Raw genomic sequence first — 26,480 nt, 5'->3', positions numbered from 1 at the left:
AATGTTTGGAGTTCAGTTTAATAGACAGTCGAAATATATTTTGCAATATTTAGGTTTTGTTTAGATGGGTTGAGTTCTTTATAAATAGTAATGAGTTAAGATGATGAAATAAGTTTTGTGAGGCTACTTAAGATGAGTTTAGATGCGTTTAGATGTTAAGATGAATTTAGATATATTTATAAAAAGTTGAAAAAGGTTGTGAGTCTTGCATATAAAGAGATGTTGAGTTAAAAAAAATTGTGTATCTCACGTGTAAAGAGATTTTGAATTGAATGTTTGGATGTTCTAAGTTAACTTAAAATTAGACTGAACTGAAATAATCTCAATTCAATTCAAATTCGAAAAGGGATCTTAGTATTGTGTGTACAATTTTCAGACAATATTAAATATTTGATGAGAGTTGAAATTTATAGGAAATCAAAACTATTTTTAGATGGTTATTTGAGGTGATAAGTTTTTTTTAAACAATTTTAGGTGTGAAATAATTTGTAATATAAATAAATTTGACAGATCATTTAACTTAAAGATGAATTTATAAGATGAATTTTATAAAATTTATTTATAAATCTAACGGTTTCTAATTAATTAAACAAAAATAATAACTGACTGTCACTTCAATCCGTAATCAGTATTCATGCACTGTTCTCCGCATCCTATAATTACTGTCACCGTGTGGACCTTGTTCATCTAGTCATAAGAACATTGGGGGGAAGGGAAAAAGCAATACACAGTTGGGTGCTAAAGGTTTCAATTTCAACCGACGCGACAGAGAGACACAAGAGGAAGGGGAGAGGGAGAGAGTGGGAGAGATGGGTGTGGTGATTAGGGGAGTGATATTGGACGAGTCTGTACTATTAGCCCCTCAACGTGACGACGACCTCCATGCAAACGGATCGTTACAACCCGGTGCTGAGTCTCTCCTTCGTAAGCTCCGCCATTCTAAGTTCCGTACGGTATCCTCTCTCTCTCTCTCTCTCTCTATCTATCCTTAATTTCTTCATTCTTTGCGCAATATATTGTTGATACCTTTTTGGGTGTTCTTTGATTTGTTTTCTTGTTCCTTTTTCTTCCTTTTTTCTACTTCTTGACAAGTGCATGTTATTATAGGATTTTGTACGCGCTCACGATTGCATTCCTTTGTCGAATAATCTTATTATTTGGGGTATTTCGATGATGCGATTCTATTAGGTCGCGTTTTTTTTCTTGTTTGCGCATTACGTGTAGAATTATTGTCAGGAAAATTTGATTCGTGTAGGTTGTAGATTGGTAAATCGGAAAATCCAAACCCAATAATTTTTTGTGTGTTACTGCAACTCAAACTATGTTCTTTTTCCTGTAAGAAAAAAAAAACTATGTTCTTTTCTACTAAGGTTTTGTCCTAAGCCCTCTAGAAAATGTACTTTTAGATATGGATCTCTCATATACTGTGCATCTCTACAACTGTTGTATTAAAGCATTTTTTTGATAGGCTAACTGTTGTATTAAATCATATTGATCGGAGTGCTTTACCTTACCCTTTTGTTTTTCAGGGGATTACTTATGGAGTTGGTCTTTCAGATCATAAGGTGCTTCTTCTTGGGCTACCCATATAACAATTGAACCGTTTGAATAAATATCAATATTGCAAGATCACACAATTTTAGCATCATTCTCATTTTTTTATTTTATGCAAGAAGATCTGTAACATACTCACATTTGAGTGCCTCACTATCATTTTTCATCAACATGTTTCTTTTAAAAGTATCTGAATCACACATTTCACTTTTTTTTATCAGAAAAAAGTAAAATATGTGATTTAAATTTCATTTTGTTCCAGATTTCATAAGAATTGTTCTTTATTTTTGTGCAAAATTTAATTCCTTTCTCTTATCATTCAGCATTAAACTGCTGTTTATGATTGGTTCAAGACACAACTGAAATTCCTTGTGGTCCATATAGAGTTTCTATACTTTTGATTACAAAGCTGTTAACTGTTGTCTCTTATTGTTGTAGGTGAGTCTTCTTAAAATGATGACAGCAACATACTCGTTTGATTCTTTTATCTTGAATTCAACTTCTATAGACGATGCTAAACGTGAGATTATGCTAGCTTGGGGTGACATTGGAGGCATTATTTTGTACCTAGTTTCTAGTGAGAAAAAGGAAGTCTTCCCTAAACTAAGCAACTGTGGTTGGCTGATTGTTGCTCTAAGTGAGTATCACCATATGCTTTCCCGTAGATTTGAGTACCTCATCGATGCCTTTTCTTTGGTCTTGGGATACATATACTGGGTCTTTTTAAGAGTATTAAGTGTCAACCACTTTAGGTTCTCATAAACGAATGGGGAGTTTTAACACTTAGTTTTTGTGTATCTCATCGGAACATGGTTATTTTGATTTAAAAGCAGCTTTTGGCTTTATGTTAGGATGCATAAATTGGGCTGTAGCCTGCAATTGAACTAGTAAACTGCAAATGGCAGGTGTATAAGGAGTGCCCCACTCTGGGAATCATAATCTGATTGGATGGCAGTGACTCTGTTTTTGGACCTTGTTAATTGTTTCAATTCTTTCTTGCAGAAAGAAAACTGCAATCATCTAATTCTTTATTGTTTTCTGTCACAGGATCGCTTGGGCAAGAATCAGCAGACGGTGTGCATTGCCCTCTCCTGTGTTGATTATGCATAGGATGCTATTTTAAAGCACTATTATAAATTAATTCTCGCCAATATGCTCTCATTTTCTGTATTTCATATTCGGATATTTTCTTTTATATTTGATTTTTATATAGTGAAATTGGATGCTCTCTGTTGACGGGATAACCAATCAAAGAAATTAACTGCTAAATTTGCTGCTTTGCTTTCAGTTATTGAAGATGGTAGTGCATGTGAGGATTCAAGCATATTTTATATCAACCAGTTAGAAGAGTTGCCTTTGACTGTATGCCACTTAAATAGAAAGGTTGCAAGCCTATCCCTGATTCCCTGTATCGCTGCTTCAATTGTTGTGGGTGTGGGTGGGTGTGGGGGTGTGTGTGTGTGTGTGTGTGTGAGAGAGAGAGAGAGAGAGAGAGAGAGAGATTATAGTTTTAATGTATGAAGACTTGACTTGGAGAGAAACAGGTTGTATGTGAAGAGTTAACTAACAGGTTTTATCTAGGATGCAAATATTTTAAGAATGGGTCTTACATTCAAATTCTATTAGAAAAAAAGGAAACCCAAAGAGAAAAACCTCCCAAATCCTGCCATGGGATGAGCTTCTAAATCCATGATTATACATACTTGGTGAAAATTTGACTAAATGTTGTTGGTTGGTGGGTTCTCAAGGAAAATAAATATTCGAGTATGGGATTTGCTTTCAAATGCATTTGGTTTGAACATGCCATAATTTTATCTCAACAAGTAAACATTCATTAATCTATTGGGGATTATAGAGATGATAAGTTTACCAATAATTCATGTACTGTATGCTACACAAGGCTGTCTGTTTTCTTGGTACATTCTTTTGATTGTGGCGCCTGTTCATGACTTTTTTATTTTTTGCAATGGAAGCAGGCAATTGGCAGCAGTGTCTTGACTGTTGGATATATTATGAAACCTTCTCGTGAAGATGATTTTGCTAAGGTGAGCCCTCTAGGAAGAAATGAAGGTAAATATTGTTAGTAGGAAGACCTATTGATGAAAGACCTTTTGATGAGATGCTCACCACAAACATACATGAAGTCAACCAATAAGTAGGATGCTCCCAGGTTGAGTTTCATGTTAAAGTGGTAATGGAAACTAACAGAACTTGGTGTTTGGACTCTTATTCATTAAAGTGGTTACAACTTCTTTCCATTGATTTTTCCTGAAAGAATTGTAGCTGCAGTGGTTATAGGAAATTTGATGAATAATAATGCTGTAATTATCTGTTCAACTGGCGTTTGGCGCAAGAGATGTTACTTGACTTAATTTGTGAATACTCTGCATGGTTGTGTCTGCAGTTTTGATCATTATAAACTGTATTTTTTTTTATGCGTGCCTTTTGGAGTCATGCAATATAAGGCTCATAAGTTGTCCTGATTTTTGCAGAGGGGTGCATTCCCTATGTATCCTACTCAAAATGGATTGATGTTTTTCCCCCTCATGCTTGAGCTGCCTTTATCACCTCAGTTGCAAGAAGTTGACATCATTCTCCATAAAGCAACTGATGAAATTATATCCATTGACTTGAGCAGTTCTACAAACTTCTCTAACAGAATTGCTTACACCAGGGGCATGCAGGAATTGCAAAGGTGACTTTTCAGGTCCATAGAACTATGTAATTGCACCATCTAGCATGTATAAGGTAATAGGGAGAAGAACCAATATGCCAATGCTAGTTATCAGTCCCAATGAACCTCCATTGAATTATAGTGTTTATAGCAGCCTTTTGTGATTATTTATCCACTAATTATTTATAAATGCATAGGTAACGTTTTAGTATTTTGGGGATGCTGCAATTTATATGTAGCCTAAATTCTTAGCTTCTTATCTTCCAATTAGACTTTAGCTTAAGTGTTAAGTGATTGGAAAAGAGAAAAAAAAAGTTTAAGCCTTGTTTGAGACTTCTGATACTAGGTTCGTGAAATAGAGTTGAGAACTCCAATTTAATGCCATGTTTTTTTGTTGGGTAAGTAATGGTTTATTAGCTGAGGATTAGCCAAAACGCATTGTCTTAAATTGTCTCATGACCTTGTAAGAACAGGAATCATAGAACAAGATATCTATGTACGTTTGAGGGATCTTTGGTGACTGTTTTTATGTGTGCATCTTAGTACCAAACAGAAGGAGCATCCTATGATGCAGTTTGTATGTTTTTTTTACTAAACATTTGTTATTGCACAGATACATGGAGCATCATCCGGATTGCTGTGTGATTGACCCATTTAATAACATTTACCCTGTAGTGGATCGGCTGAAAATTCAAGAGATTCTACTTCAGTTGGAGGATCTTAATACTGAGGGCCGCTGTACAATCCGGGGCCCCCATTTTCTCAAGGTTTAACTTCTTGATGGTATTTTCGTTAATGGTTGTAACAACTGCTCTTGCAAATTAATAAAAATAACCTGGATGATGTGCTTGTTTATACTTTATTAACTTTTTGTGCTTTGCAACATATAGATACAGAGGTCTTCTATGGGTTTATTTGTTACCTATATAATTTCTAAAGCATATTCTTTATATTCTATTGAGCCACCTCAATATAGGTTTCAATAGAGAGGAAAAAACATCTTACAGCGGTTATTGATTTCTCATTACTTGTGTTTTTGGCTTTTCCACCCCTAAACTCAATCATTTTATTACTACTTTTTCAATAAAGAAAAAAGGACTATTCATCTTATTGTAGCTATTGAATTTTGTTATTTTCCCCTTTTGCTTCCTCACCTCTAAACTATTTTACTTTGAACTCTTTGTATTCTCAACAGTTAATTTTGATAATTGTTGAGATATAAAAATTGTCATTCCTTAAGATTATAAGAATAAATTTGCGTTTTAGACTCTTTGTAATTGGAAATTGAATTTTAGATAATTAATGCATGATAGCCAAATAATTATTCCTGCGCATTGCATGGGTCGACGACTAGTGTCTACTATTTTCAAACTATTTATTTATTTGTTCATACTTACCACGAAATCTCTCTGGACTCATACTTGCAACTTTGAATGGAGAATTATCACTAGACTACAATGCTTTTGATTGCTGAAATCCCAATGGTTAAAAGTAGAATTATAATAGTTCTGGTTTGGTTATTATAAGGTACACAGACACAATACTCTCTTGGAATAGTTCTTTTGCAATTTTTATATTTTTGCTTACTCATAAGCACTGCACGCACCACCAAAGGCAACTACAAATTTCTCATTGTGTTACTTGTAAAAAAAAAAAAAAAAACAAATTCTCATTGTGTTGCATTAAAGTAGTTAGGGATGAGTTTTTCTTATCAGTAAACAAAGTAGTTAGTGATGAGTTAAAAATAGTACATGGAATTTATCAAATGAAAAACGAAGGAAATCAGAAGAGGGAAACTGGGAAAAAGCTGTGGGAATCATGCCATCAAAATGGTAATAATACCAACAACAATAATAGTGGTATTGCTGTTTCAATTAGTGGATCCTTTTAGATATTGATTGAATTTCTCCACAAATTTATTAAGACTGGATCTTGATTTTGCAGGTTGATAATTTTAATGAACTTGATCTAGTGCAGAGGCTGTCTGAAGCCAAATTATCTCTTCCGAGTATAGTGAAACCTCAAGTTGCCTGTGGTGTTGCAAGTGCTCACAATATGGTACGCAGTTTGTCCAGTTTCATTCTGGATTCTGGTATTATAAATTCAAATTTCAAGTTCTTTGATGAAGCTTCTGTGTATTTATTCCAATTACCTCAGACTTCCATATTGCTAGAACCTTTTGCTAATGACCAAAATAGATTCCATACTTTTGAATGAAGAGTATAAGGCCTTTGATAGTATTAGAAAACTTCTGTATTTACTTTTTTTTTTTTTAATAAGTAAACGATTATATTAATAGGCATAGCCCATGTACACAAGATGGTATACAAGAAAAAGCTCCTATTTAGGAAGGAGAAAAGGAAACAAGAAAATCATGCAGGTCTAAACCATTAAAATCTTCTTCTTCTTCTTCTTTCCTTTTTTTTGTTTTTTTTACTATGGCCCATAGGAATAACGTTCTAACAAAAAAAGATCTAAGATCCTCAAATGATCGCTCCTTGTGTTCGAACATCCTGTCATTCTGCTCCTACCATAAGTACATAAAATACAAATAGGAACCATCTTCCAACGGCTTTGATTTGTAGAATACCTCCTAGATTTGTCCAACAAGCCAAGAGCGCCTCCACTGTGGCGGGCATAACCCACGCTACCTCTAATCTGTTGAACACCTCAACGCTCTAGCAACATCACAATGCAGTAGAAGATGATCCACAGTTTCACTGCTCTTCTTGCACATGCAACACTATTCTATTATGGTCACTCCACGTCTTTGCAAATTATTCGTCGTCAAGATCTTTCCCAATGAAGTTGTCCATGCAAAGAATGTCGCTTTGGGAGGCGCCTTATTACGCCAAGTCCTCTTCCATGGGAACTTAGTGTTATGCACCTGTATGAGAGACTTATAGAACAATCGAACTGAGAATGTGCCTTTACTTGCCGGTACCCACCACAACTTATCATTTCCTTGGATGCTTGGTCTCACAGAATACAGAAGTTGAAAGAACTCCTCAAAACTACCAACTTCCCAGTTTTGAGCCGCTCTGCTAAAGATTGTGGTCCACTATATTTGATCCCTAGCTATCACCATAAAATTAGCCACTGAAGCTTCTTTCTCACATGCCATCCTGAATACTGAAGGGAATAAATCTTTGAGTGTACTTATCAAAAAAAATAAATCTATGAGTGTATTATTTCCACAACATATGTTGCTCCAGAATATTATTCTAGAACCGTCTCTCAATACAAGTCTAGTGTGACAAGAGAACACCTCTCATCCTTGACTAATATGCTTCCAAATCCCCACTTTGTGATGTCCATTTACCTCTCTACTACACCAACCCCCCACACACTTCTATATTTATAATCAATCACCAACTTCCATAGAGTTTCTGGTTCCGTGTTATATCGTCACAACAATTTTCCAAGTAATGCCCTATTGAAAGTCTCTAGATTTCTAATACCCAACCCTCCCATGGGAAGTGGGGAACATACCTTCTTCCATTTGACTCGATGGAATTTAAAGTCATCCCCCACCTATACACCATGGTATGTTATGGAAATCTTACAACATTAAAGTCACCACCTATACACCATGGTATTTCCCACCAGCTATATACTCCAACTAATTCTTCCCATAACATACTTCTATTGCTGTTCAAGTTTGGCCTGTAGATACCAGCAAAGGCCCCACATAAAGTTATCTTCCACACTTCTAAAAGAACATGCCACCGTGTACTCCCCTATAAAGTCCTTCATTCTCTCCACCACTCTTCTATCCGTTGTCACAAAACTAAATCTCTTTGGAATTTTTTCTGGATTTGTTTAAATAAATTGGCATTTCTTAAAAACTTTATTTGGCTAGAGCGCAAATATGGTGTTGTGTTTGCTGCAGATATAGCATTACGATTTTTAATGTTTATTTTCCTTTCCGAGTTTTTTTTGCCTTGGAATATGTGGCTGCAATGTGCACAGAAAATATTTGAAAAACGATGAGTTACAAGGATATCTATAATCACATCTATTCTGCCTTGAAGGAAAAAATATTATCGGGTCCTTTCGGTCCTTCATTCTGTAAGCATAATTGGGATTCTGGTTCAATCAAAGACAACTACCAGCTTGCTGGTTATACCTGATTTCTTATCAACAGTCTATTAGTTTGTAGCCAAAAATATGAAAAGAAAACAAAACAGTAGAACTTAGACATTTGCAATCTGGTATTGCAAGTTGCATTTCAAGAAAGGCCGTAGGGACTGGGAAAGATCAGATGCTAATTCGCTGTTTAAACTTTGTTTTACGAGTTTAAGTTTGTGATTGTCAATTTCAGCTTCAGGTTTTTCCCTTGTTATCCAAAACCTAGCTCCATTTGTTAAAAGATGTTTACACTTTTAACTTTGCTCGGATTGCATTTTGTATTCATTGTTTGCATAATTCTTCTGCAGTTTCAAACACATGACAAACTTGTTGCCCTTATCTTTAATTTTTTGATTGCATACATCGTCTTTCAATTTTCAGGTTGTGTATGGTTCCTTTTTTATCCTGTAGCTGCATTCCTATTTAGTGCCTGATCTTGCCTTAAACAATGATCCTCTCTTTGTTTTGCTTGAATTCCAACTGACATGCATTATTGACACAAGATATCATATTATACTTTTTGCTGGAGACTTAATACGACTAATTTTCATTTAAAAAAATATTAGCTTCCAGATTCTTGCATTCGTGGTTTAAAATAGTTAATTGGTTCTCATGATTTTCTTGCAAGCATCCATGCAACTAATTAGTTTATATTTCTTCCACTTGTCAACTTTTAGACGTTGATGTGACTAGTCTATAACATTTTTTTGGTATATAATCGGCAAGGTATAATGATCCGTGCTCTCTCTCTCTCTAAATTTTATTTTAATTACCTCCTGTAATCTTTTATATAACAGGCAATTGTGTTCAGAATTGAAGATTTTAAGGACTTGAGCGTTCCTCTTCCAGCTGTTGTGCAGGTGAGCAAGAAAAAACTTTCATAATGAAGACTTTAGGTTAATTCTTTTGCCCAATCATGGCAAATAGTTTGTACTCAATCTTGTTTTCCTGAGTTATTTCAATATAGCAATGGGATAAACTCCAATAATATGTTGAACAGTCACAGAAGAGGGTGTTAGGGCCAGGCACCTGTCAAAGGCATCCTTGTTGTGGTTTCTATTTGTAAAGCAGGTTCTGTTGAGTGTTGAGTATAATGGACTACTCATTTTGAAATTGGAACTGCAGGAATATGTGGATCATTCATCCACTCTGTACAAATTTTATGTCATGGGCGAAAACGTTTTCCATGCAGTTAAAATGTCTACGCCAAATGCAAATATGTTAATGAAATTATCTGAAAGTAATGGACTCAAACCTCTAGTCTTTGACAGGTATGTGTTTTTTCTTGCATCTGTTCTTCTTTCTTTTTTGCTTATGGTTTGATACCATATGGTAGCTCCTCCTTAAATAAGGGGTGGTGTGCGAGGTGATGCGTTCAATCCCATGTGCATGTGGGTTTTCATTTACGTATTAAATAAACTTCTCTCTTCTTTTGGTCTTTGCTTTGTCGATATATGTTCAAGAAAATATATTGAAGGACCCATATCGTACTGATTTCTCCCTGCAGCTTAAAATCTCTGCCCACTGCCAATGACGACAAACATTGTGGCTGTGATAATTACTCCAAAGCCACTAATCATTTTATTGATCTTGAGCTGGTCACCAATGCTGCAAATTGGCTTATGAGAAAGCTTGATCTTACTATCTTTGGCTTTGATGTTGTTGTAAGTATCCAATTCAAAATTTCTTAGCTACATATTTTACAGGAGTTTAAATCATTACTAACTTAACCTGTCAAAGGTCCATTTACCATTACATGATTGTATAGATGATTGTATAGCAGAGGGCCTTTGGACAAATATGTACAATTGATTTTCTTTATCGCTGAGCCATGTAGATTAGCACACAAAAAATTGAAAAGAAATCTTTCAGAGTAATGAGGGTCAATCCTCTACCATAAAACCCTGGAATTTCTTTCTCCCTCAAACTTGACCTTTAGAAGCAGCTAATCTCATGGACGTTATTTCCATCATGACTTCCTGACCCTGGAATATTCAGGTATCCTATAGCCACTGTCCTATCCATCTTAAAATTTAGCAGAAGGATTTGTCTTGTGTAACTTAAATGTTATCTATAATTAGTACATATAGTTTCAGTAAAATTGAAGCCTCTTGAACTGATTTTGGACATCCTATTGGATCCCAAGCAGATCTGATAGAATTCTTGAAAATTTGTGGGAAACTCCTTGCCGGGATTAGTCAGGACTTTGTTCTGGACACCCGGTGGCAATAAAAAAAAAATTTAAATCAGGTCAAAGCAGCAGTGGCTGAAAAGGTAGTGACTGACTATGGAGAAGTCCTACATATGATTTTTAGGGATATCTTGCCTCTTGAAATTAGGGATTGACTTTCATGGTGTCATTAGAGTGTGGCAAACAAGAAAAGACCACTATAAAATTCAAAATTGTTCCAGATATGTGAGATGGGCCCCTTGGGCTTAAGTGGGGTGTGTGTGTGTGTGTTTGGGGGGGGGGGGGGGGGGGGGGGGGGGGGGGGGGGGGGGGGGTGTTGGCATGCAGGAGTGTTGAAGTAGGCCTTAGGTTCAAATATTACCCTTCAAAACAAATAAGAAATGAAAGTAAGCTGGAGAATACTGCACCTAACTTTGCCACAAAATTAGGTTCCTAACGAGGTGACGTATGGCACAAAAGCTCAACATCACAGCTAAAGGGCCCAAAGTTAACAGAAATATTTCTTTTGTTGCGAGCCTGAATCTGCTCTGGGTAGAGGATGATGGGGACATCTTTTAGGTTGCGGGAGGGGAACTCAAGGATGGCGTAGTCCATCTTTAGCTTTTACGTTGAAGAGTATATTGTTTCAGTGGAATTGGTTTATATTTGTAAACTTTTTTGTTAAAGCATGTGCAATGAGCATTATTATTGATTATGCAAAAATCACTACTCCACGGTGGGGGTGTGAGAGGTGCCCAGGTAGTAATGTTAATAGTGTAGGGTGAGAGAGGTCCACTGGTGGGGTCTCTTTTCTTTTATTTCTGAATTTACCAAATTACAATTATAAAAAATCTTCTTCTACCATATCAAGGTGGAACAATGAAGAGTGAATCTATGTTAAATAAAAGCATGCATGTGTTAGCCAATACTCTGTGATTAGATGAGTAATGCTACATACAGTCATGGAGTGTGTAAGTGCCGTGTAGTCGCTTTGAAAAAGAGTAGAATCTACTATTAAAAAATTATTATTTTTTTATATGGGTCTCACATTTATTCATTTTTTTCAAAGTAATTGAATGGCGCTTGCACACTCACGACTGTAACTATTATTTCTCTATTTAGATATGCACTAGGCATGTGGTTGATTGCATCCTGCTACTGGTGAAACAAACCGTGATTGATAGATATCTTGCTTAATTCCTCTCTCCTCTTCATAAACTTTGTCTGTTGTGCTGCAATTTCAGATTCAGGATGACACTGGTGATCATGTCATTGTGGATGTAAATTATCTCCCTTCATTTAAGGAAGTGCCTGATGATATTGCAATACCTGCCTTTTGGAATGCCATTAAAAAGAAGTTCGAGTCGAGAAAGTCGAATTAATGAAGCAAACAATAGCTCCTCTTTTACCATGATGAGCAGGTGTGAAGATATATATAGTCGACTATCTTTTTATATCACTCTGGGAGGAAATGTGAGCAACCATGTGTTCATATCCAAATTCTATACTGCTCTCTTATCTTTAAGCTCAATGTAATCTCTCTCTTCAAGCAAGTTCTTTGGACTTGCACCCATGCCCAGAAATACTGCAAAGAATCCATAGTTTATACTTCTGTTTCCTTTCTTTGGTTTTACCCCTTTCTTTTTGGGGTATCAAGTACTTGTGTCAAATAAGCAACTTGTTTGAAATGAATATCTACCTTTCTTCAACCTGTCTCTTATGTTTTTTTTTTGATAAAACCTGTCTCTTATGTTGATGCTCATAGGATGTGATTTTGTAGTTGGAACTTTGTGGCCAGAGATTGATGACATCGGTCGACAATATTCAATCAATCCTGGGTTTAATTTCGGGGTTGAAATCGAAACGGTGTCTCGGGTTCTAAATGGAATTAGATTATTATATTTTTTTCAAAAGAATTGTTACACACACAAAGATTACACAAAATAAACCCACAAAGTGATGTGGTTTCATGGAATCCGTTATATCTATTTTATAATAAAAGTAAATTTTACAATCTGACATACTATATGAAATTACATCAATTTATACGTTTATTTTTGTACGATCTTTTTGTTATTTTTGTATAATTATTTTGTGATTTAAATATTTTTTTTTTCAATGATTTTAAGATCAAGAGATCTTATTCTATTTAATGTTGAGATTTAGATGTCATTTGGATTCAAAGATGAGTTGAGATGAATTGATATGAGTTATGAATAGTAGTGAGAGGGTTGTGAATAGTAGTGAGATTTGTAAGTTAAAGTTGATGAATAGTAGTGAGATGAGTTAAAATTAATTGAGATGAATTACAAATACAAACTTCTCTATATATTTTTTGCGGAAAAATATTTATATTTAATTTGATGAGATCTGCATATTTCCAGTGATAAAATCGGAAAATCAGAAATATTTTATCTTACATAAATTTCGGAAAAACAAATATAAAAAAAATAATAAAAGAAAAAAGAAAGAAGAGAAGAGAAGTGAAGAGAGAGAGAGATAAAAACGAAGTTTGAGTGGAATTGGATCACCCGACACAGAGCGAATGAGACGGAAGCAGAACTCAATAAGTAGGCGCGTACGTGATGATACAGAGAGTAATTGGGCCCCAGAGTGGGCCCCATTGGAAGTCAATCTGAATCCTCTCTATAAATTGTCGAGCATCGAGACTCCACCGACGCCTGAGAAAACTTCTCCACTGTCTCCTCTCCACTACTCGCCCTCTACGGGGGCTCTCCGTTCTCCACAGTTCCCCCACCCTACCCCCAGAAAAATTAAAAATAATAATAATAACAATAACAAAAACCCTAGCAACGAGAAGAAGAACAGGAAAAATGGCCCCAGAATCGGCGGCCTCAGAAGCCCTAGATTCTTCGGAATCGTCTCCGTCTCACTCCGATCCATCACTGTCTCGAAACGTTTCGTTCAGCCGGCTCAACGCCCAGGCCCCCGAGTTCGTTCCCACCGCCCGGCCTCCCGCTCAGCCCCCACGAATCCTCGTCCCTCCTCCACCTCCTCCCCCGCCGTTTCATGTCCCGATTCACGGTCACGTGCCTGTGTCGCCTGGTCACGTGATCCCTGTCCATCACCACCATTCCCCTCACCGCCTTTCGGTTCAGTACCATGCCCATCCCCATCCGCATCCGCATCATCAGTACTATGGCGGCGGCGGTTTTAGTGGAGAGCGTGAAGTGACGGTCCAACACCACCAAGCTCAGATTGAGTCCGATCAAGGTCCCACTTCTTCCTCAAAAAATAAGCTATCTGAGGAATCTACTCAGAAGATTTTGAATCAGGTGAATTCAAGCTTTGGGATTTTAGTGACTGTAGCGTATATAAAGATTTCTGTTTTGGGGATGTAGTGACTGTAGCGTATATGAAGAGTTAAAATGTGCTTCTTTAGCTAGTCAACGCCTGTAAACATTGGCCGTCTGTCAGGTTTAGATGGAATACACGACTTTAGGTACTTCAAACATATTTTCATAGGAAATGAACTTAGAATTACTCATTAATGTCATTTATAAAGTTCGTGAACATAGTAAGTTATTAATGAATAATGAAGTTCAAGGTTAGGCAGATGAAAGGAATTCATGGATGAATTAATTATTTATGTTCTAAATGTATCTACTCTAGCCTATAGATACTTATGTATCTATTCATTTTAATCAAATTTAGAATTATCGTACAAACTTATGTTTGTTTAGGAGACTCAAGATTCCTCGAATTATTCTATTAAAGGTGGCCTCAGATTCCCCTAATTATCCTACCGCAATGTCATTTTTTAAATCTGTCCCTTGTAAAGAAGACATGTAACATTTGGTATTGGAGCCCTAGATCCTGCCATGAATGAACAGAGAGTTTCATGCTTGGAAGGAAAGCTGGCTAGTTTTTCAAAAGTTTTGAGAGAGGCTAATTCTAAAATTTAGGATTTGATTCATTTGAAGAATGCCTTTCAAGCAATGGCCACATGATTCAACCAAGTTATACCTTAGTATCAAGAGCCATCCAAGAGTTCGAACCAACGCAAAATAACAGGTACAATGACATCAGCAATGGGGAAGGCCACAGAACCAACACTGATGCAAACTTTGTAGTTGCAAAGATCGCAAAATTGCATTTCCCTTGTTACAGATGTAGAGAAACCTGTGAAAGAAGTCCAAGATAATTGTTCTTATAGAAGCAGTCATCATTTAAAAACAACATAAGTGATTCCAATTGTACTGCATACCCACCTTGTGTCAATGTGGGGAAGCCAAATAAAACTAACTTTACTTAAGTGTAAGGTTGTGTTATTCCCACACCTAAGTTGCATTTGATGCCCTGCTAAATCCCGCATTGGGTGGGAGAATGATAAAGGTGGATTGAATGTCAAGTCTCACATTGGTTCCTTATTAGGTGGAGTTGGGCTTCAATAATTATTCCATGAAGCTCCATTTGTAACGACCCAAAGAAATCTCAAGCCACATTTGAGTTTATACTTCAAAATAATTAGTCAAGGCTACAATTAGTGTTCTTTGGATCAGACATATCAAGTAATCTAGGGGCCTTCTAGTGCAGAATTGAATCTATGATTTTTTTGTAGCTCATCCTAAACCTGCCCTTGATCACTAGGTTGCGCGATTGCAGGGTGTCTTTTAGTCATTGTTAATAGGGAACATTTCAATCTTAACCCCAAGGGTTTGGCCCAAGTGGTGAGGGCCTTTGTCTTGGGGTATCACTCCCTTCAAGGTCCAAGGTTCAACACCTCATGGGTGAAAACAATCCTTTGGGGCCACACCCTCTTGTGAAAAGCCAACGATTCAACTAGTTCTGTGTAGGGAAACTTCCGAGGCTGCGGTGCACGGGCCGAGGTTTACTCTACTGGGGTGGGGCCGAAGGGCCCTGCCTTGGAGAGGTTCCCCGACATAATTAAAAAAAAAAAAAATCAATCTTAATGATAATGGTGATGCTCCTTTAATTTAAGGTTGTCTGAAGATGCCATATTGTTCTATCTGGAGACCACATATTTTTTCTTCATAATTTTCCATTTTTTGCTAAGTCTGTTTGGAGAGAAGACAGATGTAATAAATGGTATTCTTGGACTTTTGTCGGTGCCTTTAGTAAGTGAATGTCGAGGGCCTTGTGTTTTTGATACAGCAGATAACCCGGTTGGGGTTTTCCTATAAGAGGCATTGAATAAGATGATTATTTTTAATAGATAATTTTAGTTGAAATCATAGTTTTGGACAATTAAATTGGCTTGATTCTATAAGATTCCTTACTGAGACAGTATTTCTGTTCTCTCAGTAATGGCCATTTGTTCTTGGTTATGTTTGTTTATCTCCATGGACATGTCTATATGCTCTTTCAAATTACAAGTTTCATGTTATTAACTTCTACAATCTAAACATTATTTTGACTCAGATCTCTCCTTTTGATCTCTGTATGACATCTCAATCTGCAGGTGGAGTATTATTTCAGTGATTTAAACCTGGCTACAACTGATCATTTGATGAGATTCATCAACAAAGATCCTGAAGGATTTGGTACTATTCTTGTTACTTTATACTCGATCTGCTTTCTACCATAAGCTTTATTCCTACCATAATATTTGCTCAATATGAAGTTTTGCATTTTCATGCACGGGCAAACACACCAATACGCTCAAACCCATACACACTTTTCGTCTATTTCTGGTGAAGCTGCTGTTACAGGGTGATAAATTATTTGAGTTTGCTTAGTTTGTTGTTTTGGAAGTTAATCAACCATTTTAAATTCCTTGTTTTTTCATCTTGTCTTTATGTAGTGCCTATATCTGTTGTTGCATCTTTCAAGAAGATCAAGGCTCTCACTAGTAATCATTCCCAGCTGGCAACTGTTTTGCGGAACTCTTCAAAACTTGTGAGTTCCTTCATACACTCACATCTCGTAAACTAAACTTTGTTTACGCTATATATCAATTTATTTCTGTTTTTAATCTTTTCTGATGCTCCGAAGGTAATTAGTGATGATGGAAAGAAAGTTAGACGTCAGCATCCCTTGACTGAGTCAGATATGGAGGAGTTGCAAGTATGTTTTATTCACTGTGTTGTTTATTCTAATCTTACTTTTTGCCGTCAGAGATGGTCGGCCTCCTTGTTCATAAAATTATTCTCTTCTTTTACTTTTTCAGTCGATTGTTTTTTGAATATGTATTTGTTGCATAGTTTTCACTTTATCTTCACAATTGCTTGCAAGTTTCATGCTTGATCATTGTTGATCAAAATGATAGTTCTTAAATTCCCAAAAAATGAGCTTTGTTATTGTTTCTTTTGATCCTCAGTCTCGCATAGTTGTTGCTGAAAACTTGCCTGAGGATCATTGCCATCAAAACCTAATGAAGGTTTTCTCAACCGTGGGAAGGTACCAAGACCATCTACCTGAATTATTTTTAAACTCAGTACCTTGTTTGTCGAGAACTTATAAAAAAAAAATTGTCTATAGCATGTTGATTTTTCCTTTGGCAGTGTGAAGACTATTCGTACCTGTCAACCACAAAACTCCAATGGCGGAGCTACTTCAGCATCCAGATCAGGAAAATCTGATAGTATGCTTTTCACTAACAAGGTAGGCGAGCAAGCATACTGCTTTGAAGCAAATTAGTTTTGGCGGTTCTTCTGTTAAGCTTCTAACATTTCTTCATTAACTTTTAGGTGGTGTCATTTTTGTTATAAATGATATTGGTTTTTGACTTTGGCTATGCCATTTTTAATGAATAAAATATTATGAGGGTTATATCACAGTTCTCTAGTTATCATTAACATGCAACATGGTGGACTGAAAGTAAATGGAGCTACAATAATGTATGTCTCAATGTTCCTTTAAAGACAGGGTGACTTCAAGTGTATGTTACATTGGTTATGGTAACGTGACTATTTGTGTTCCATCCCATGGAAACTTTTTTTCTGTGTTCTGTTCTGGTATCAGGAGGTGCACGCATGCTTGGTGAGGGGTGACTGGTTGTGTTGTGGCTTATGTATGGCTCCCCTCTGGAGTTGGTTTTTGTTTTTGAATTAGCTGGTTTGAAGTATATTTTAATAATGAGGGACAAAACTTATGGACTTTCCTTCATTAAAGATGCTCTTACAAATGACTCAGATTTTAGATTGGTTTTTGATTTTCCAGTTCACTAGCAAATGTGGGCAGATGATGCAATCATCTATTGGTTCACTGGGCTTTAAAAAAGCTTCTCCATGCACTATTCATTAGTTAGTAGTTACTGTATCACTACAGTATTTTTTGTGATGCCCCCATGTATATGTCTGCTCTTGTCGTACATGATTGACATTGCTGAATGAATCCAACTCTTCTTTTTATTTTTATTTTTAAATCAATATCATTTGGATGTAAAAGGCTAACATCCAAACTCAATGTTTCTTATGCAGTGGCATGCATTCGTGGAATATGAATCTGTTGAGCTGGCTGAGAAAGCAGTGAGTACTTTTATTTTCTGATACTGTAATTTCTCCTTTTGGCTCATTGTAGCTATATAAACTCTATTTTTGCAGGTTGCAGAGCTGAATGATGAGGGAAACTGGAGGAGTGGCCTGAGGGTCCGCTTAATGCTTAGACGCACGGTATATGCCAGATGTTGAATTATTTTCTTATTCAGTCTCTGTTTGCAGATCCAATTAAATGGTTTACTTATTCAATTTCAATGATTGAATTTTGAAGTTCAACCAACCCATTTTCAAAATCTCAAGCGGATGAATAAACCTCTTGAGAAAGTCTTTCGTTTGGCTATCATTATAGACCAATTTCATCCATTTGGTCTATTGAATTTGAACTGTAGCTCTATTTATGATTTATTCTATCCTATGACTTTTGTTTCTTTTTTCATATTTCAGTGTATCTAGCAATTTATGCATAGCCCGTAGAACAAAAATAATAATTAACAACTTAAAATAGCAGGCCAGTTCATTGACCAGAAATGATTTCCATCTCAACCTAAATACATTCTGGAATAAATTTATGAAGTCTTGCTGTAACATCCCCAATGGAATGCTCAAATCACGTGTTCTATACTCCAAAAGGTCAATGATACAATTGGAGCCCTTTTAAAACATTATAAAGAGCAAGACCTTCTCATTCCCAAACAATATAGGGTCTCGTACACCACTTACCCTTATCACTTATCATATAGGGTATCAAAATCTTTCTCCCATAAATTCCCGACATCCTCGTCAGGTCAATCCATCGTATGTGGCACGACTCAAGTCCCACATTTCTGGTTGGCTCTGATACCATTTGTAATGCCCCAATGGACGGCCCAACCCTATGGCCTATAGTCCAAAAGGACTAGTCAATAGTACAATTGGGGCCTCTTTAAAATATTATAAAAAGCAAGAACTTCTCATTCCCAAACAATGTCAGATCAGATACACCACCTACTCTTATCACTTATCATCTGGTATCACACTTGCACTTTTGCTCATTTTAATGAAATTTTATTCCTTATAGAAAAGATATAATTTAGTGCATTCAAAATATGAATTACTTTAACTGATTACTGGATTAGTCCATTGATGCTCTTTTTCAAACTTTATATTTCCAGTCAAAACCTTCTTCAGCGCGAGGAAAAAAGGGGCATGATGGGGAAGTGAACTTTGAGGAAGATGATACTTCCATGACTGATCAGCAACAAAATGAGAGACAATTGGAGCCGTCTTACCAACAATCTGATGTTCATCCGCACGAACATACAGTAAGTGTAAGGGTATTGGCTGAAGTAGTTTTTAGTAATTATTTATCTATGAGAATATTATTTACAGAGATGTCTGGTTTCAAGCACTTTAGGAATATATTTTTGAATGGAGCAGGGTGTCTTTTATTTATTGCATTTTTTTTCTATTTATTTAGCGCATTCATCACCAAGTTTTCTTCTCTCTTGCTGAATTTCATGCACCATAAAAAATTGATGTGTTTTTTTAGTACCAAGTGCTTTAGATTGTAATTTGGTAGACTAGTCTCACGTTGTACCTATAACAAAATGGGAGGGACGTGGTCTGTTTTTTCCCTATTCTGGGTGACTGTTGTTCATGACATGGCATGCTATATTTGGATCATTAACATACATACACCGACTTCATATGCATCATCCAACTTCTCTCGAGGCCTCTGAGATGCATTGTATAGAGTATTTCGAATAGTAAAGTGACTCATTTGAAATGTATTGGAACATATGGGGATACTTTTATATTCATGAGCTGCTTCCCAACTCCTGAGGTTCCTTTCTCTTTTGCTGTCTATTTGTTGCCCAGCAAAAGTACAATTGTTTTGACGATAATCTTTTTTTTTTTAATTCTTTGGTGCAGGGGGATGAGCATGTCAATGAGAAGGATGGTGGGCAGAGGAGAGGTCGTGGCCGGGGCAGGGGAAAGGGACGAGGGCGGGGTCAATACCACCACAATGTCAATAATCGTGGAAATCATGTGGGAACTCCCCCGTCAAATAATGTAGTCAATATTGAGCCATCAACTGTAGCCAAGCAGCCTCCTGGACCTCGAATGCCGGACGGCACGAGAGGATTTGCTATGGGTCGGGGAAAGCCAGTCACTGTGAATATCACTTGATTACGTGGCATTCTACATATTATAACAGGGTTTTCTTGTATCTGTGCCTGCAAGTGTATGCTGGGGGGAGGGAACGGAACGTCTTCTCGTGTGGTGTTGATGGCAAGGTTTTACAGGGGCTATCAATCCATTGTAGAGGGTCGAGTTAGCGGTATAAGTTGAATACTTCCTTTTTATTTATGTAATCCAGTAAAGATGATGATTGATGAAGAGACCAAATGGTAAATCTGAGTGAAGAAGCGACATAATGGTGTTTTTCTTCTCCTTTCTTGTTTTTTTTTTTTAGAAAAGGTAAAAAAAAAAATTAGTGGGGAGTTACCAATACCTATAGTTAAATGTGAGTGAAGAAATGACATTTGCAATATATAACTGTTCATTGCATTTCTATGCCTTTTATGTCTCTGACATCTCTCTCTTCCCTCGCCACCTGGATTCTGAAAACCAGTTTTTCTCAATATCCCAATAGGTGTAAATCAACTGAACTCAGACTAATAAGAACATGATTTTAGTTTGGTTGGGTGGTGGGTATCATTAGGACTTGGGACGATATTTTGGAGTTAAAAAAAATTAATAATAAAAAAAATAAAAAACCCATAAACATGAGAAACGGGCCAATGAATACGACTCGTTTCTTTGCCTTGCTTAGACGTTCTCCCGTCTCTTTTGCTTTGTTCGCAACCGTCTGTCTACACCTCTCTCTGTCGTTCTTAATTCCACGATGCTTTTTAAGCAAAATTTGCTCTTTTCCTTTGGGCGAAGAGCTCAAAGAGGTCTCTGTTAAAATAGGTGACGTGAGGATAAGGTGGTCCAGAAGTAGAAGCCTCCCCAATGGTGAGTGATTGATAACGTTGATACAAACAAAGTTCAGTTTTTTTTTTTATTTGGCTACAAACATAGAACTGTAATGCTTGGTAGTCTAGGGAGATTAAGGTATATCAGAAGATAAAAATTTATTATCTACTTCAATGGATGGGTGGCCTATTAGCTCAGTTGGTTAGAGCGTCGTGCTAATAACGCGAAGGTCGCAGGTTCGAGACCTGCATGGGCCAGAATAAAATTATTACGTTTATTTTTCACTTTTTAATTTGTATCTTGTTGACCACTTGAAATTTGAAGATGTGGCTGAATATTTGGTAATGAATCAAATCGAAACAATCAACCATTCTCTATCTACTTTCCATTTCCGCCTCCAAAATCAGAACCCCACCAAATTTACATATTCTCTCTCTCTTCCCCATCGATTCTTTCAAATTCTAATGATTGGTTCAGTCCATAATTTCAAATTACAAACGAAGGAATGGCGGACTCAGCCCCAGCCCCAGCCCCTCCCCCTCCGAGCCCCAACCACCTGGTCCCACCAATTCCAGTTCCAGCACCACCATTACCCACCGAACCCGCGTTCACCTTCCCTCGGAGGCCGCCCATAAGAGTAACCTCCGAGTTCGACAGTGACAGCTCTGTTTTCTTTCACAAAATCTCCTGCAAGTTCCTCGACAAGGTTGCCAAGCTCAAGTTCTCCTTCCAGAACCACACCAATGGGGATATCATCGAACCCCAAGTCAGCTTCATCTCCAAGCACCTCTCCATCCACTACGATGTGGAGGACCGGAATGCCCTTCTCAAGGCCTCCCTCGAGGTCGGCCCCAGGTTGCAGCTTAGAGCTGTCCACGATGTCAAGGTCCAAAACACTATCTTTTCTTTCTGCAATTATGGCTTTTCGGTATATTAATTGATTTTGGGAGATGGGTTTGTTTGTTTCTGAGCGCTTGATATGGAAGTCTTCAAGATTGATGCCTGGTTGGGTTTTATTTGAGCCTGTTCATTCTTTCATGTGGTGGCAAATTATTTAATGTGTGGTTTTAAGTAATGGGATTTATTGTTTTCAAGTGTTTATGATGCAATTCCTCACGGAATTGGAAATTGGAGTGAAGATGGTGGTTAATTTTTATTGTGAAATTGGAGATCTTTATTTCTTGCCCACGGTTCTAACGTGCAAGGGATCAGGGATCGCCGATGTGGTTATGATTTGATTATCTTTATTGTTCATTTCGAGAGCTTCTTCGTATGTAAAACCAATGTGTTGTCCTTGGGCTTTAAAGTTTTAACCTTGATTTTTCCCATACTGGAAACGTAGGTGATATATTTATTGCTGTTCCATTTAATGGCTGAATTTGTTTCATTTGGTAGGATACCCGTAATTTATCTAAACTTATCTAAACTATCTATGGTTTTTATACTATCTCTTGACCATGTCATTCACTTTTAGGCACAACAAGGAGAGCTTTCGATGGTTGCAAACCTTGCCGATCCTGGTTATACATTAGAATTGTCATCTATGGTTCCATCTGTTGGTATGGTGTGTATTCCTTGGCAAAATTTGTGGCCTCTTCTCATTTGAGCCAAGTTTTGAAGTTTTGGCTTTAAGGGTGTTGATTTCCTTCCTCATTCTGTAGCCAAGAGCAACCCTTAAATTTCCCCTCGGCGAAGTATCGGTAGAGGAAAGAGCAGAGGAGGAATTAAAGCCAACGTTGTCTATAAATGGGATTCTTAAAGGCCAAATTCTGAATGGAGTCTACACTGCTCAATTAAAGGATGAAGATTTGAAATTAAGATACGCCTACAAGGTATGCATTTAATTTGACTTCTTATTTCCTGATTCCATTCGATACAAGTGCCCAATGATTGGGAGTGTGATATTGTGCCGGTCCATTTTGACGCTGCAGTTGTTTGAATTTAACTCTTTGTTTATTTTTCCGTCATTTAATTGTTTAATTTTTTCAGACTATGGTAATGAACTTTTGAACTTATTGCAGGATGATGAAATGTCATTCATCCCAAGCATTTCATTGCCTTCAAATGCATTGTCGTTTGCATTCAAGCGTCGGTTTGGACCTTCAGACAAATTGAGGTTAGACTCTCTGTCTCTCTGTCTGTCTGTCTGTCTGTCTCTCTCCACATACCTATAAAAAAAAAGTCATTAGACTTTCCCTAACTACGAAGGATATCAGTATAATTCATCCTATTTAGTATCTACACATCTGGCATAGAATTCAGTGCCAATGGTCATAAATTAAATGGCATCTTTTCCCCCTAAGTACGGGGTGGAGGGTGACATTATGAATTCTTATGGGCTTGATTTCTATTTACTTATAAAATGAAATCATTTAAATAAACTAATTCTTAACAATTCATTTGTTTTGGTGGTTCTTAGGCTTTTGACCATGAAATTCATGTTAAAGTTGCACCAAAAGTTAGGAATACAAATTTTGTCATGAATGTTCTCAAATTCTTTATTGCACATTGTTCATTGAACATCAAGTTTTAGCGGTTCTCCTCCATCTATCGATTTCCATCTTGGTTATACAATTTTGATCCACTCTGATAATTTAATGGCCAGCTACTTGTACAATTTTGATTCCAACTTCTGGAGTGCGGTGTACAAGCGCACATATGGCAAGGACTTAAAGTTTAAAGCTGGTTATGATTCAGAGGTGCGCCTTGGTTGGGCTTCTCTTTGGGTAAGTGCTATTATTTGCTAGACTTCATTGCTTATGGTATTTGAAGATCTCCTTTTTGTTTTTCTCTACTTTTGTTGGCTGGGATAAAGAACTCACAGCTGATTATATTCTCACCATAGTCATGCTGGTTTTGAGCATCACTCAATTATTTGACGGTCACAAATAGTCTGTGCTACTGCTCCAATGTCTTAATCATGTTTAGAATAACTTCTTGACTAGTTATGTTTAAAATAACTATGATGAGAATGCAGATATCAGGTCTTCACATCCTTCAGAAGAGCAATCTTACATATTATGTTGTCTAATAATCAATGTCCCTTATTATGTTGTCTGATAATCAATGTCCCTTATTATGTTGTCTGATGATCAATTTCCATAGTGTTGCTACTAAGATGTGTAATAATGTGAGAAGGCTGTGCATTGCTGGTAGTTCACATGGCTTTTACTGAGTTCTACCTTGCTTTTCTAATATTTTTTTTCCATTCTCCCCCCACTCCCACAACAAAAGAAAAAAAAACCATGATTATGGTAGCGTTAATAGTTTTTTTTTAAGTACTAATTAGTTCAGATTGTATGGATAGTTGATATACTTTGCATTTGGAACTCTTTGTTGAAGGTTGAAGATGCTAGGTGGTATTGCGTATAATTTAAGTACTTGCCTTTCTTGTGTGTGTGTGTGTGATAGCCAGTTGATCATTACATTATTAATGTTAATAGCATATCTTAATTGTTCTTATCTGAAGTAGATGGCCTAGTCTTGAATCGTTTTAGATGGGATATGACCTCAGTGGTAAGGAATGGAAAATATCCAGGATAGAGAAGTGAGAGGATCCCTCCTTTCTCTTTCCTTCCAGAATTGTGGATTTCACCGGCCCCTCAAGATAAAGGTGTTAGGAGTGTGGACTCTTCGATAGATAATTTTATGATATCTCTTGATCACTGGCTTATTTTTATGAGCACCCAAAGAAAAGAAAGCTTGATGGTTGGTGGAGATTGTTTTATTTAGATACTTCTTTTAAGGCACTAGCTTAAGCGGTAATTACAGCTTTGAACATTTTTTTGCTGTACCCTTCTCTAAGCTGTTCTCCAAATGTTCTGGGAACGCATATAAGTAACTGAAAATTAAAGGGCTCATCAATTCTTTTGTTCAAGATTTTTTTTTTCTGGAACTCTTAGCTCAGTTTTTTTTCTGGCCTCACAATGATCATGTTTCAGGTTGGAGATGAAGGTGATAAAGCAAAGACAGCTCCAATGAAGATGAAAGTTCAATTCATGCTCCAAGTGCCACAAGATGACATAAAGTCTTCGGCATTAATGTTCCGGGTCAAAAAGAGATGGGACATATGACTGTCTATTTCTGTGTGGCCTCTTTTCCTTTCTTATACATTAGATGTTGGATCTATTTGGTAGAGGAGTTTTTGTTTCCTTTCTTATACAGAAGATGCTGGTTCTATATGGTACTGCAGTTTTGGGAGATTTTAGTCCTGTTGTAATGGTGCTTATTGCTATATAATGAACACCAATCGCTTCTCTCTTCCAAAATAATATTTTTAGCATCCATCATGAGACTGGAAGATCATAGAATTTCAACTACAGGAGACTTTCTTCTGCTGAAATCATCTTCATTCCCAATTTTGGCTACACAATATATTCTATTCAATCAATTCTATCTCTCTCCAAAATATCTATTTGCAGCATATGTTATAATACGATGGTGTCCTTCCAATTCTCTATCATTTGAAAAGTGATAAAGAACATGTGGACGCAACAATAACAGTACTAACCGTTTAAAGGTTCAAGACAATATGATTCCGACTCGAACGACCTCGTTTCGTTAAGCAATTCAGACGATATGAGATGAGATGTTTTGTTAAAAATTGAATAAAATATTATTATAATATAACTTTTTTAATATTATTTTTGTTTTGAGATTTAAAAAAATTGAATTGTTTATTATATTTTGTGTGAGAGTTTGAAAATACTATAATGATTATATGAGATGAGACGAGATAGTTTGGTTTTGTGTAACCAAACCAATATAATTTGGTTTAATGTTATATCTTTCTCTGTGGATCACCAATTCAGGTAGAGAAATCTGAATTTCTACGGGTACACATGAGAGAGAAATGTCAGCCAACTGTAACGAACGAGTATCGGAGCTAAGACCTTGGACATTACAGCAAAGCAAATGGATACGAAATGCCCGAGCTGGTATCTCATCTCTGTAAGCTCTTACAAGAGTTGGGTTCCTAATGATGTTTAAAAAGAAAGAACTGCAACAATAAAATATCTTCATGGCTTGAACCTCTTCAAATACTTGTTACTTTTGATATGAACATGGAATTCTCTCTCTAGAAATCTTGAAACATCACTTTGTCGGACTCGTTTACCCAAAGGAGGAGCAAAAAGGCAATAGCAAACGAACACTTGACATCATTGCTGCAAAAAATCGTAAAGGGCATACTATGAACAGCAAATGAATGGTGAAACGAGAAGTTGGAGAACTGCTCTCTGGCATACGCTTTGCACTTAACAAAAGGCTGCTTGTACATTCAACGATGATGAAATAATTGGCAACGATAATATAACTTTTTTACAAATTTTTAAGCACAAACTTCATTAGTTTATTAACTTTATTGTATGGAAGCATCAACTCTGTTAAACATAGTTTTGGGTTTCGGCTATAAATTATTAAATTGTAAGTTTGATGTTCATTATTTATCATGTTGTGAGATTCCTTTTTGTTCCTTTCCTTTTGCCTTTTGGGTTGAAATTTTGAAGGGCAATATTTTTACAATAAAGAACACAAAAAAGCACATGTGAAAAGCGAAACTCATTTTTTT

The 26,480-nt window shown here is 36.6% G+C and overlaps 3 protein-coding genes, 1 long non-coding RNA gene and 1 other non-coding gene across 7 annotated transcripts; 4 read left to right on the top strand and 1 right to left on the bottom strand.

The window, feature by feature from the left end:
* The first annotated feature begins 710 nt into the window (after positions 1 to 710).
* LOC121245817 (inositol 1,3,4-trisphosphate 5/6-kinase 4) lies at positions 711 to 12,238 on the top strand. Of its 2 annotated transcripts, XR_005937005.1 has the most exons (14): positions 711 to 953; positions 1,530 to 1,565; positions 1,993 to 2,191; positions 2,602 to 2,628; positions 2,843 to 2,937; positions 3,531 to 3,599; positions 4,047 to 4,249; positions 4,842 to 4,995; positions 6,173 to 6,286; positions 9,157 to 9,219; positions 9,485 to 9,630; positions 9,867 to 10,023; positions 10,197 to 10,357; positions 11,774 to 11,908. XR_005937005.1 is itself a non-coding variant. In XM_041143683.1 (13 exons), the coding sequence occupies exons 1-13, from the start codon at positions 810 to 812 to the stop codon at positions 11,909 to 11,911; spliced, it is 1,545 nt and encodes a 514-aa protein (XP_040999617.1). In that variant the 5' UTR covers positions 711 to 809; the 3' UTR covers positions 11,912 to 12,238. The 2 variants fall into 2 exon arrangements, 1 of the variants encoding a protein (XP_040999617.1); XM_041143683.1 differs by lacking the exon at positions 10,197 to 10,357 and having other exon boundaries at positions 11,774 to 12,238.
* LOC121245819 lies at positions 12,021 to 12,411 on the bottom strand. Its single transcript, XR_005937006.1, has 2 exons — positions 12,270 to 12,411; positions 12,021 to 12,239 (listed from the first exon to the last, which is right to left on the bottom strand). It is a non-coding gene; the product is annotated as an uncharacterized LOC121245819 (long non-coding RNA).
* A 780-nt stretch (positions 12,412 to 13,191) lies between these two features.
* LOC121245818 (la-related protein 6B-like) lies at positions 13,192 to 20,364 on the top strand. Of its 2 annotated transcripts, none has more exons than XM_041143684.1 (10): positions 13,192 to 13,825; positions 15,973 to 16,054; positions 16,315 to 16,409; positions 16,506 to 16,577; positions 16,831 to 16,910; positions 17,015 to 17,114; positions 17,933 to 17,980; positions 18,056 to 18,124; positions 19,102 to 19,257; positions 19,862 to 20,364. In XM_041143684.1, exons 1-10 carry the CDS (start codon positions 13,364 to 13,366, stop codon positions 20,117 to 20,119), a joined length of 1,422 nt encoding a protein of 473 aa, XP_040999618.1. In that variant the 5' UTR covers positions 13,192 to 13,363; the 3' UTR covers positions 20,120 to 20,364. The 2 variants fall into 2 exon arrangements, with proteins under 2 accessions (XP_040999618.1, XP_040999619.1); XM_041143685.1 differs by having other exon boundaries at positions 13,197 to 13,825; positions 19,102 to 19,251.
* Positions 20,365 to 21,094: 730 nt separating this feature from the next.
* On the top strand, positions 21,095 to 21,168 carry TRNAI-AAU. Its single transcript has one exon. It is a non-coding gene; the product is annotated as a tRNA-Ile (tRNA).
* A 67-nt stretch (positions 21,169 to 21,235) lies between these two features.
* On the top strand, positions 21,236 to 26,379 carry LOC121247127 (outer envelope pore protein 37, chloroplastic-like). Its single transcript, XM_041145468.1, has 7 exons — positions 21,236 to 21,797; positions 22,386 to 22,475; positions 22,573 to 22,743; positions 22,933 to 23,027; positions 23,517 to 23,637; positions 24,853 to 24,996; positions 25,747 to 26,379. Exons 1-6 carry the CDS (start codon positions 21,417 to 21,419, stop codon positions 24,982 to 24,984), a joined length of 990 nt encoding a protein of 329 aa, XP_041001402.1. The 5' UTR covers positions 21,236 to 21,416; the 3' UTR covers positions 24,985 to 24,996; positions 25,747 to 26,379.
* Positions 26,380 to 26,480: the final 101 nt, after the last annotated feature.

The sequence above is a fragment of the Juglans microcarpa x Juglans regia genome, chromosome 1S (assembly GCF_004785595.1).
Source record: "Juglans microcarpa x Juglans regia isolate MS1-56 chromosome 1S, Jm3101_v1.0, whole genome shotgun sequence".
Classification (NCBI taxonomy): Eukaryota; Viridiplantae; Streptophyta; class Magnoliopsida; order Fagales; family Juglandaceae; genus Juglans; species Juglans microcarpa x Juglans regia.
This window is presented reverse-complemented; position numbering and strand designations above follow the sequence as displayed.